Source organism: Leucoraja erinacea, chromosome 11 (genome assembly GCF_028641065.1).
Source record: "Leucoraja erinacea ecotype New England chromosome 11, Leri_hhj_1, whole genome shotgun sequence".
NCBI classification, from domain to species: Eukaryota; Metazoa; Chordata; class Chondrichthyes; order Rajiformes; family Rajidae; genus Leucoraja; species Leucoraja erinaceus.
Genome location: NC_073387.1, coordinates 56,009,352 through 56,022,396, shown reverse-complemented (window position 1 = coordinate 56,022,396; position 13,045 = coordinate 56,009,352). Strand labels below are relative to the sequence as shown.

The 13,045-nt window shown below is 40.1% G+C and overlaps 1 protein-coding gene across 2 annotated transcripts in view; it reads left to right on the top strand.

Annotated features, from left to right (window-relative positions):
• wwc1 (WW and C2 domain containing 1) overlaps nt 1-13,045 on the top strand; it is a 59,847-nt gene that overhangs the window by 32,913 nt on the left and 13,889 nt on the right. For both annotated transcript variants that reach the window (XR_008724280.1, XM_055643336.1), the window contains exons 10-18: nt 400-489; nt 799-1,481; nt 5,062-5,182; nt 5,524-5,601; nt 6,063-6,149; nt 6,765-6,957; nt 8,331-8,498; nt 10,445-10,545; nt 12,028-12,178. Coding sequence is in view for 1 of the 2 variants with exons in the window: in XM_055643336.1 (XP_055499311.1) it covers nt 400-489; nt 799-1,481; nt 5,062-5,182; nt 5,524-5,601; nt 6,063-6,149; nt 6,765-6,957; nt 8,331-8,498; nt 10,445-10,545; nt 12,028-12,178 (1,672 nt within the window). In the remaining variant the exon portion in view is untranslated. The remainder of the gene's footprint in view (nt 1-399; nt 490-798; nt 1,482-5,061; nt 5,183-5,523; nt 5,602-6,062; nt 6,150-6,764; nt 6,958-8,330; nt 8,499-10,444; nt 10,546-12,027; nt 12,179-13,045) is intronic.

The following is a 13,045-nucleotide window of genomic DNA, read 5'->3' as shown; positions in this document are numbered from 1 at the left end:
AGTCAGGTACAGGAATAATGAAAACAAGTTGATAACATATCTTGGCATCAAACTACTACTTTAATGACAAATACCAATGAAGCAAAAAATATTTGGTGAAATTCCTTTTACGTTCTCCTCGTGAGTTTTCTCCAAGATCTTCGGTTTCTTCCCACACTCAAGACGTACAGGTTTGATATAAGTGTAAATTGTCCCTAGTGTGTGTGTAGGGTAGTGTTAATGTACGGGGATCGCTGGTCGATGCAGGATAATAATACTGGAATAGACCTGTTGAACAAATAGTTTAGTTCTGTATATTACATGCTGAGTAATATATTTTAACAAGTCATTTTTGTGCATTGTTACAAAATTAAATATATTTTAATGCTGTTTTAGATTCATGATAACTTTATTTTGCAGATTAAAGATGCACAGCAAGAGGAACTATTTGTTGAGGGAGTTAGAAGAGGCAACACGTATAGCATCAACGTTACATTCACAACTTCAAAGGTAGGTGTGAGTATGGACAGGTTTATCATTGAAATAACGTTGGGATCAAATAATTGATAATGTTACTTTTTTTTCCCCTCCAAGATTAAAGAGCTGTGGGTTTAGAAGTATATTGCAAAGTGCAAAATCTGCTTCCAAAGATCTGTAATCCTCTGGAGTGGTTAGATTTTACCTAACTCGTTAACCCCTAATCCTGAAACTTTTGTTGCTATATGCTTTGTTTTAATTCAGTAAAAACTTCACTACTTGTAATATTGTCAGAAGTATTTTATTGCAGAACTAATAATTGTGTTTTTTTCCCCCTCCTAGTCTTTCAACCAGCACTCTTTCACTATCATCAGGCAGCAGCAAAGGGTCACTGACGTCCAGCCACGGATCTCTTGGTGCATCCAGCATGGGATCTTCAAGTTCTATTAGCTTTACTGACCTGTACTATGATCACCCGGAACAAACAGTAGACCTAGACTATCAGTATAAATTGGATATCTTGCTACAGGAGGATACCACAAGCAATAGACCTGCAAACTCTATCACCACCATACATGAAAATGAGGTGGTAAATACTCGTAATTATTCCTCGCACACCGATACTTATGGAAATCCAAAGAAGATTCATGCACGGAGATTTTTATCTGAGACTCCCAAGTCTCTGACTTCATTGAGCCCAAGGTCGTCCTTATCCTCCCTTTCGCCGCCTGGTTCTCCTGTGGTCAGAGACATCCATTTTTTGATATCTTCAGGGGAATCTCTTTTGAGCCATGCCAATGCAGACTTTGAAGATGCAGAGCTTCCTGATGTAATTACTAATTTTAGTTTGCACACTGCGAATGATGACCAGATACCTTCAGAATCTGTGCCTTCAGATACAGTCTTTTTACCTTCTTTAAACTTGGAAACTGAAAACAAGTCTGAAGATGGACCATTTAATTATTCATCAAACCTTAAGAGTGAAGAAACTGGAATTTCTACCAAATCTAATGAAGCTATAGAAGGTAAGGCATATAATCTGTTATGACATTGATAGTGCCGGTTTAAATATCTTGTCAATTTCACCTGTTTGGATATCAAAATACATATTCCTGAACGATTCATTCAACAGGATTTTCTGCAGGATTTTCATTTTTGAAAGTATTTTTTGTGATTTGTAACATCTGGCAATTAAGTGTAAAATGGAATCTTATCATTTGCCAGATCAAGTGAAAATGATCAAATTTATATTTGCTATTAATGAAATTCAGTCAAAAGATGATATTGTGACATTTCCAGCAATGGGTCACTTACTGTAAATAAAAAATACTAGTTTGCAACAGCCACATACAGTACCTTTAGGAACTGGGAATAACAGCTATGAGTGGATTTTTCTTTAGACTGCCTTGATTTATGTTTTGCATGGGTTCCTTGTTGCCATTTCTTTTAAATGTCTGTTACAGGCATTTATTGTCACCTTTCTGAGGTTCAGTTCTTGCAACGTCACCCATTCCTTCTATCCAGAGATGCTGCCTGTCTTCTTATCGGGTCCACACACCCGAATAGAAGTTGTTCAGCCAGAGCTGAACGCATTTCTCGGCATTCAATGATATCTGTCTTGTCACTTCTTGTGGAAACAGGGCCGCAAAATGAAAGCTCTTTCCTTGACCACATGCTGTCTGTCCCACTGAGTTACTCCAGCATTTTGTGTCTATCTTCAGTTCATGCAACATCATTGGGATCAAGGGTGTGAATCAATGAGAAGTTTTGGTAAAATCCAAACTGACCATTGTTTGGGAAATTATTTGTATGCGGGTGATGCTTGATGCTACATCATTGTTAATTTGAAAAAGGCTGTAGGTAATGGTTGCATGAAGTGGTTTGGTCCTGAGTTTGGTTTGCATTAGGTTATAAGCAGCTAGATTTACGTGTTAATGGAAAATGTGACAGCACAGGAACCTGCGCCTTTGCCCACTGTCTGTACTGACCACTATGTCACTTCAAACTATTCACATCTGCCTGCACTTAGTCAATATCCCTCCATCCCCTGCCTGTTCATCTGCTTATCTAAATGCCTGTGTTGCTATCATATCTGTTTCCGAGAAAAAAGACTATTTACCCTAGATAGCCACAGAAAGCTGGAGTAACTCAGCGCGTTAGACAGCATCTCTGGAGAAAAGGAATAGGTGACGTTTTGGGTCGAGACCCTTCTTCAGACCATCATGCTGTCTGACCCGCTGAGTTACTCCAGCGTTTTGTGTCTATCGTCAGTTTAAACCAGCATCTGCAGTTCCTTCCTACACTATTTACCCTATCTATGCCTCATAATCGGTTGGATCTCTGGCTCCAATGCTGCAGAGAAAAAGATTCAGGTTTATCTAACTTCTTATAGCATCCTCTCTCAATGACCTGGTGAACATCTTTTGCATCTTCTCCAAAGCCTTCTTATTTTTCTTGCAATAAGGTGATCAAAACTGCACACAATATTCCAAATGTGGCTTCACCAAGGTTGTATATAGCTGCAATGTGACTTCCCAACTTTTATACTCCTTGCCTTTATCAATAAAGTAAATATTGTATGTCTTTTTTTAAACCACCCTATCTACTTGCATTGCCAATTTCAGGAAGCTTTGGACTTGCCAACAATACTCATCATTGCATCAATGCCCTTGAGGGGCCTGCATTAATTATGTACTTTCTTCTTACAAATGACCTTGCGAAGTGTAAGCCTCCACACTTGAGTAAACCCCAATTATTTGCCCATGTTTTCAACTAAATTACGTACAGGCCGTTGTCATAGCAAGTGTGAAGTTATTTGGCCAGAGGAACATTGGCTGTACAAGTCTTCGGCAAGCTATCCAGAATTTTGTCAGGACCTATTGTTTTTGAGTCTCACACAATGAGCTACTTGCTATTCAATATTTTTTGTTAATCTTGTGTATTTGTATCGACCGTGATTGCAGAGAATGCCACTTCCTCATGTTTGTCATCTGTTTGTCTACGGCCATTCTTATGTACATATTATAGGTCTATGAAATTTGCTGTAGGCTGTTGCTTATGTCACTTTGTGACTTGGCCTTTGGCTATACGCTATATTTACAAGTGAAGAACTATTTAAAAAATCTCTGCTTTACTCATAAATCAACATGAGATATGATATATTATTCAGCAAATGTAGATTCCTACAGCCTGATCTTGATTTGCTTTGATAGCTTTAAGGTGTGGTTAACGGTGAGGAAAAATGTTAATTAGTTTCGAGGTTCTTCTGGAATGCTGTTGATTTGAATGTATTGTGATAAAATCAATGCCCAAACTAGTCATCAACCTCTTATGACGAATTGCAGCATTGCATCAGCTTTCACCATAGACATTCATCTTTCCAAATGTCTTCAAAAAAATGTAATCAAGTTTATGTATCATGGCCAATCCTTCGTAGATCTATGCACACTCTGATCAAAACTTTGCAACATGTTAAATCATCTCTTAATATCTAAGTAATTGTAGGTTTTACAGTGGTGCAGCTAGAGGAGCTGATGACTCGTAGCACAAAGTTGATCCTAACCTCTGGTTTATTTAGTTTAGAGATACAGCACAGAAACAGGCCCATCGGCCCATCGGGTCCGTGCTGACCAGCGATCCCCGCACATTAACACTATCCTACACCCACTAGGGACAATTTTTACATTTACCAAGCCAATTAACCTACATATCTGTACGTCTTTGGAGTGTGGGAGGAAACCAAAAATCTCAGAAAAAACCCACGCAGGTCACAGGGAGACCATACAAACTCCGTACAGACAGCACCCGTAGTCGGTATCGAACCCGGGCCTCTGGCACTGCATAAGCTGTAAGGCAGCAACTCTACCGCTGCGCCACCGTGTCCATTGACACGGTGGGTGTTCTTGTTTCTTCCCACATCCAAAAGACGTGCGGATTTGTAGGTACAGAGGGAGTGGATGCAAAAATGAGCTAAATAGAGCTAGTGTGTCAATTTGGACAGTAGGCTGAAGGGCCTGTTTCAATCAATTTCAATCCATCAGTTTAATTCTTCTATTGCTCCTTGATTTCCATCTCTCACCTGCCACAAATGGATGAGCGATTTTCACAGTTCTCCCTTCCAACTCGTGAGAACATCGGGACTTTATTGTTCGGACATCTGAATGCTCTGTGGAAAAACCTTGATGGTTTTAAAAATCCATGCCACATTATGTGTTACTCTCGTGTGATTATTTGATTTACTGCTGATATGTCCGGATGCAAAAAAGATTGGAAAATCAATAAAGTTGTTAAAATCGCTATGTTGTGCTTTTTACAGAAAAAGTTATGATCACATCTGTCAGTCAAAATTTATCCTAGTCTTTACACTGACAGTCTTGGCATTAATAGTTGTTCAGCAGAGCAAGTAATTGTTGCAAGTTGATATGCTGTTATTTAAAGCAGTTAATTCTAGCACTTCGTCCAATTACTTTCAATTTTCCAGGATTTATAGTTGTCCTATTGTAGTTTTTAAACCAGAAATTGAATTGAATTTTATTATTATTGTTATTATTATTATTATAGTTATATTTGGAAAAGTAAAACATTATTGATTTATCCATTTTGTAGATGCCAGCACACAAACAGAGGTGCCTGGACCAATACTACATCCCAAAATTGCTTGTGTTTCAGCAGCAGTATCAGATGAGTCCGTAGCAGGGGACAGTGGTGTATATGAAGCAGTCAAAAGGTACAGTCTAGTCCATCCTTTTCTGACCCTAATTATTAATTTACTATGGTCCTATTTCTCTATATATATTTTTTAAAATCTCATTATTTCCAACCTGTGCTCTTCTGAAATTGTGTGAATTGGTGCCAGGTTTTGAACTTTTTCCTGTTCTGTTTTATTTATTTCTGTTGCAGCTTTTCATGTTTGTGCTTTCAGCATTCATTTCAAAACTCATCAACATAAAGTGACCATATTCCTTCGACAAAATTGAATAGTCCAAATAAATTATTGGAAAAATGCTGAATATCCTGTTGTCTAGCAAGTTGACCTGTATATTACTACTTGTATTATTCTAACTCTAGATCATGTGAGACGGAGGATGCACTTTTTGATGAAGAAATAGAGGCACTGGGTGCTTCCAGACTCCAAATAGCAATGAAGTAAGGTTGACATTTAACATTGTTAATACATTAACATAATGCTCTTCACAATTCTACCACTTCTCATTTTTTTTTAAACTGAACACAACTTATGACTTTGTAAAGGACATATTGAAATTCTGAAAATTAAAATAAATAGCTGCATGTACTGTATGTGGGGATAATGGGTAAAATGAATGCACTCACAATTAAATTTGAATGTTAAGAAAAATCCTTGAGGGATTTTATATGTATGGAATGGAGGGATTTGGATTATGTGCAGGTAGATGAGAGATGGTCTTGACATCACATTCAGCACAGACATTGTTGGCCGAAGGGCCTGTTCTTGGTCTGCTTTGTTTCTCAGCTCGCGTTAATAACATGTTGATTTGTCTCTTCAATGTTTTAATATGCTTAACTCACACAGGTATTTGGTGTGTATTTAATCTGCAAATTTAATTAACAGTAACTTTTTTTTACAGGTATGATGATAAAAGCAAAAGATTTGCAATATTTATTATTCAGTTAAATAATCCAGCAGCACTCATAATACCACAGAACCAGACAATGTGAGTATGAAGAAACTTTGATCAGATTGTGTGTGGTCACCACCTTTTTGGGACACTGTCATTTTTTTAGTTTTAGTTGTACAGCGTCGAAACAGGCCATTCGGCCCACCGAGTCCGCACCGACCAGCGATCCCCACACATTAACACAAGCCTACACACACGAGGGACAATTTACTCTTATACCAAGTTTACATACCTAAGCCAATTAATCTACAAACATGTACGTCTTTGGAGTGTGGGAGGATGCAGAAGATCTTGGAGTAAACCCACGCAGTCACGGGAATAAAGCATAAACTCCGTACAGACAGCACCCATAGTTGGGATCGAACCCGGGTCTTTGGCGCTGCAGGCACTGTTAGGCGGCAACTCTGCCACTGTGCTGCGGTGCCGCCCTGGTTACTTTTACAGTGCTTTTTTTGTAGACCAAAAAAGGTGATTAAGAAACACACGTGCTACATGGCTAAAAAACAAAATAATTAAGTGTAACTTTTTTAGAGGAGTTACCACCCCAAAAAGAACTGCATTAAACTGACTATAGAACAGTTTTAATTAACTGAACGGGTAATATTTGAGAAAACAGAATTCCTTTTGAAATTCCTTTTTTTTTTAATGCAGATACGTCCGAGTGGCTGTGCTTCCGAGCTCTGAAAATGCAAGTTGTCTCTTCCGCACCAAGGCTCTAGTAGTTGCTGAAAGCGTGGCATACAATGAGGTCTTTTGGGTCACCATTTCCTTTTCTGCATTGCGTCAAAAGACACTGCGAGTTGATGTTTGTTCTGTGGATAAATCTCACCGGGAAGAGTGTTTGGTCAGTAAATGTATTAAATACGAAGACTTCAAATGTATTTCCTAATTTATAACTTGTTACCGGCAAAAAGTGTCCAGGTGATTTTTATCCAACCGTTTCTATTTCCATTGTTTTTTTTTCATTTGAGATGTGAGCATCCCTGGGAAGGCTTGCATTTACCACCCATCACCTTGGGAAGATGGAGGGGAACCTTGTGTTGGGGAATCTCTCAGGACTTAGAACCAGCAACAAAAGGAATGGCAATGTGTTTTCAAGGCAGCGCAGCAACCTGTAAATGGCAATGACCATGTGCCAAATTCCATTAGAGTTGGTGGTGGGTTGAGGTTATATGTTTTGAAAAAGAGTCTAGACAAATAACATGTAGTGCTTCATGGTAAAATCATGCAAAATAGTTTAAAGATAGTAAATAAGATAACACAACCTCTAATTGCTCCAGATCATTGTGGTTCTTGGATTTGTGATGGTGAACAGAGACGGATTGCCATATAATAATAATAATAATAATAAGGGATTGTCTTTCATGCTTTTGGTATTACATTTTGCGGTGCTTTCATTTATTGTGTCCAGGTGTCGATAATAATGTCTTCTAATAATATCATCTTTCCCCGTACCCTTGTAGAACTGGAAGTAGTGCAATGCTGAGTACTGGCCCTCCCCAGGTTCCAGATACCAGGCCTGTGCACAGCACTGTACATAATTGCATTTGGCTGACCGGTGGTTTCCGCAGCTGCAGGCACCTCCTGCTGCCTGGGAACTCTGTTTGCAGCTTCACGTCTGACGTGCAAACTATCCGGATTATCAGCAGTTGTTGAGGACCGAATGGTGTAAGCTGAGGGGTTGGAGCCCTCCTCACCTACACTAAAAGAAAGTAATTCAGCGGGGCTGTGTACAGATTCAGATTCAGATTCAATTTTAATTGTCCGCAGAGCTCATTACAGAGACAACGAAATGCAGGCACCTCCCTTGAAGAGCGACATAGCAAACGATTTACTTTGTGTGGGCAGCCGCCGGACGTCTTCCTCGACGCTGCGGCAAAGAGACCTGTATCGCCTCCCGGATGGTTATCAGTCCATGTTTGTTGAGAGCAGTCCTTGGCGATGTTGAGCGCCCTCCGCGGGCAGCGCTTGCTTTGGACAGACCCAATGGAGGGGAGCGTGGAACCGGTGATGCGTTGGGCAATTTTCACCACTCTCTGCAATGCCTTCTGGTCGGAGACAGAGCAGTTGCCATACCATACTGTGGAATGTAACTAAGACGTAATCAAACTCACATGAAACAACAGAAATGTTCTTACTTAAAACCAATACAGACACCTCTTTACATAGTATCGTGAATGATAATCTAAATGATATTATATTTTTAAATTTTAACAGGGCGGGGCTCAAATCAGCTTGGCGAATGTGAATAGATCTGGGGACAGATCAATGCACTGGTACAACCTCCTGAGTCGCCCTTATCTCCAAGAGCAAAACATGAGGCACTGTGCTCAAGATGAAGCTGTTCTTCAATCAGAAGTTAATCACAATACATCAGAACAGAAAGTACGTTGTTAAGTCTTTGAATGACATACAGTGATTATTTTGATTGTTAGTTCAAATCCATTTACTATATAGAAAGTTTTCTATTCCCTATTTTGCAGGCAACATAATGCGTTTTTAAGAAGAATTTAAGAGAATCAGTTTTTTTATTTTGAAAATAAACTTTATTCATAAAAACGTGTACAAGGCATTAAAAACAGGATGTGGCTTTTGTTACATTCAGTATTATCTAACACTAACACTTTCATAGGATTAATATAGCTATACATTAAGTTATATTCAATGGGTGAAGTATCAATGCCACAATATACCCTTCAAATGTTTGTGGGCTTTTATTCCAGATCCAGCCCCTCAATACACAGTGGCAGCAAGGCCTTGGGTTGCAATCCTCCCCCCAAATAGCCTTTATGTTGGCTGGAGTAACTCAGCGGGACAGGCAGCTTCTCAGGAGAGAAGGATTCAGATTCAATTTTAATTGTCATTGTCAGTGTACAGTACAGAGACAACGAAATGCATTTTTGATGCAGACAGGGCATATTTTTTTAGAACATCACAAGGAATGGGTGACGTCTCGGGTCGAGACCCTTCTTCAGACTGGTGCGAGGGGAGTGGGCTGGACAGAGATAGAATGTAGTCTGAGACGGTACGACAGGTGGGAAAAGGGGAAGGGTTGGAGAGAGAGGGACAGAAAGGGCTATTTGAAGTTAGAGAAGACAATGTTCATACCATTAGGGTGAAAGCTACCCAAGCAAACTATGAGGTGCTGTTCCTCCAATGTGCACTGGGCCTCGCATTGACAATGGAGGAGGCCCAGAATGGAAAGGCTGCAACTAGCTTCACTGCATTCCTTAATGCATACTCCTACAGCTTGGAATGTGTCAGTTGGCAGCATTCACTTCCAACCATCTCATTGTCCTGATAGAGCAACAGGTTTCAGGGAGACCAGTGAATCTGGTCTTCCCTTAGGCAAGGAAGGGTAAAGTTAAATCAAGTTATGCACAAATACGGTGAAGACCAGGCTTGCTTGCAGAAGCCTCATGGGCACATAGATTCAGGCAACACTTAAAAACAAATTATACAGTAAATCAACGGAAAGCTTTTGCAAGCATTCTATGGTATTGCAATCTCACAAGTATTCTAGCATCCTCCATGTAACCAACTAATATTGCACTACTGCATCTATGGAAGTCATTGCAGAGAGACCAGTGCTAGCCTGCACTGTAACTGCAGACTCCATTGTGCACCCTCAGGCTCTTCCCACAACATTCATTCATTCATCATCGTTGAAAACATTAGCGATGCAGTGGTGCTGGTTTTTGACGGGAACGGTGACGGACGTCACTGTCCTCCAGTTCCTGCGGACTTCCGCCGCTGGAAGTATAGGATTTTGGTGTGTGTGTGCTTTATCATCGTTCCTTACAATGCCGTGTACGACAGTGATCACAACTTCTACTGAAGTGTGGATGGCCGTTGGCTCGCTAGGTACTCATCAGCCCTTTGACAGGTCTTGTTTTTGGTCCTGCTGGGGGTCCACAGCCCCCTCCTCACCTGGCAAACCAGGTAGGGGAGACTGTTTAGTCGCCGACTATCCGACCATGGAGCAGGTAGCGCGGGATTACATGGTACCCATGGCAGGGGGAACTCCCCCCCCCCCCCCCCCCCCCCCCCCCGACCTGACCAGAAACAACATCCTGAGTTGCTATTTCTTAATCCCATTCTTTGAAAAGGTTGCTGAGTTTTGTAATGTTCTAAAAAAATATGCCCTGTCTGCATCAAACAGTCTTTATGACCAGGCCTTTTCATTATATAATAATTGATATATGAAAGGTTCATGAATCAAAGATTTGTAACCATTCCAAGATTGATTTAGTTAAATAAATCTGAGTCAATAATACAGTTTGAAGGAAAAGCTCAGTATCATTTTTCAGATTAATATTGTGTTTTTGTAGGATTCCATATCTACACTTCTGGAACAAACAGCTGCTGAGCTGGAAACAGTTGAACGAAGACTAGAAAGCCACAGAAATATATTGAGTGTGGAAGAGGAATGGTATGTATTATCAAGTCCTTTTCATAACTGTATGCGTTACAGGTTCTTTTATACGAAGTAGATTTTTTTTTTTTTGGTTCTGGCAGTTTCCGTTTTTATCCTCGACGTCCTGTTTGTATGTTATTCCATTTACACAATATTTCCCAGTATGTTATGAACGAAATCATGAGTAAATCAGCATCATTAGACTATATAATCGGAAACCACAAATCTAATTTGTGGGAGCTTTCAGGCAGCAATTAAGAATAGAAAGCCTGACTAACCAGTCTGAACAAGGGTCTCGACCCGAAAACGTCACCCATTCCTTCCCTCCAGAGATGCTGCCTGTTCCGCTGAGCTACTCCGGTATTTTGTGTTTACCCCATTATTCAGCCATTTTAAGTATCTAGACAATAGAGGAGGTTGCCCAAGACCAGTTTGTATATGTGCCCTGACCAACAATATCACCAGTCAACAACAGTCCACCTATATTTTCTCCATTCCTGGATTTGCCACAGAGCACTGGGACAGCACTGCAAGATTGGGTCTTGCCAGCATTGAGGCCCTGTGTGCTGCTTAATTTATAAGTCATTGTTTAGTGTGGCCTCAGAGGTGCCATGAAAGTTCTAGAAATACGTTATTCACCATCTTGAAAAACGAAATTGCAATTAAAGGTAAACTCAATCTTCAAGTGAGGATTTCAAATATTCTGGAATTTTGGTTTTCTAAATAGCCGACTCTGGATAAATCTTTGTCTGTTTTATCTTGGAGTTGTCTAGTGTGCCTTTGCTCTCCTAAGTCATGTCAGATAACATGTGCAAGTCTATCTATTAATGTTTATCTGACATTTGCACTAACTAATTTAACCAAAGATTTGATGCAAAGTTATTTGTTTATTTGAATTAGAAAGGCTAGCAAGAGAAAATACAATGAGAATCTAAGCAATTAACTTGCTATTTTCTGTTTTAAATTGTAATAACTTGCAATTGCGATGTTTATCCATAATAATTCAACACAAATGAATGGTTCTGTTTTTGTGTAAGACATGGGAGCACAGTGCGTGTGAGGTTGTCTGTGTGAGGTTTGTACATTCTCCCTTTGACCACATGGGTTTTGCCTGAATGCTTCTGTTTCCTCCCACATCATTGGCAGGTTAATTGGATATTGTACACTACTCGTCATGTGTTGGAGAATCGGGCAAGGGACGTGTGTGGAAAATAGGTTGCTGGGAAATATGTGGGCAATGTGTAGGAAATATGTGGGCAATGGTTCTGAGAGCTGGATAGATCGATGAGTTGACTCTTATTTTGCAAGTTGGATAAAAATTAAGCAGTTCAAAGATTCATATAAAAAAGAAAAGATCAAAATGGTCACACAATGCAACTGGAAAACAAATAATTTATTTTGCCTCGAGTAGGTGTAAGCACAAAAGGAGTCAGAGGATGGAGAGTCTACCTGTGCAATTGGAAATATATATACTTACTGTGGTTTGTTTGTTTCCAGGCATGAAGTTCCAGCAGAGGGAGGTGAATTTGGTAAAAGAGAAATAGCTCAGGATGAAGACCAGGATGTGTACATTGGAGTTCCATGGGAAAATGAACATGATGCTGAGACTCCCAATGAACATACTGTCACAGCGGTCGCTGCGATGAAGGTGAATGTAATGGATCCCTCTGAATTAGGATGCCAATTAGTAAACCAACACTGGGCACAGATTGCATAATTGCGGAGGTGGTGTTGAAGGCTGCTATAAGTTGTGAATCGTTGGAGGTTAATGGGATTACTAACTAATTTTGGCCTATAAATGAAATAATTTAATATGGGAGAAAAGGTTGCAAGCAAAACGAGAGCAAAGAGAATTCAATTCAGATAAAAACATTATTTCGCAATCTAAGTACCATATCACAGAAACAGTTGCTTCCAATGTCTGAGTAGCTGTCTTTATAGGAAATCAATCCTTTAATTCAAATAAAAATAAAAATTCTGACCTCTTATGCACTTACAACAAAGAGATAACATTGCCTTCTCTATACTATTAAAAGTTTCATCTTGTATGTGTGTGTGTGTGTCTCTCTACCTTTGTCAAAACGTCACACGCTAGCACAGAAATTTTCACACGTTATTAATCACATTAACCCTGTTGATAAAATAAACTGCTTCACTTCACATTACATGCTATATTTTACAACTTATAGCGTTTTATAAAATAGCAAAAACTAACTTTTTAAACGGCAAATCTTCAAACGCGAGTGACGTCACAAAGGGGAGGTGGGCAGCCACCAAGGGGGAGTGAGCGGCAACCAGCTTCCAGTGAAGTCGGGGAGGGCCGCATTTAAATTAACGTTCAGCTTTTTCCAACCCGGGCTTCTACCCGCGACGCTCCAACTGGGGTTTTACGCGGCCATCAAGCCGCGGCGGTGTAGCGGACATCGAGATCGCAGCGGTGAGGCCTCGCTCGGGTCCACGCCCGTCTGCGTTCTCACTTGGGTCCACGCCCGTCATGAGGCCTCGCTCAGGTCCA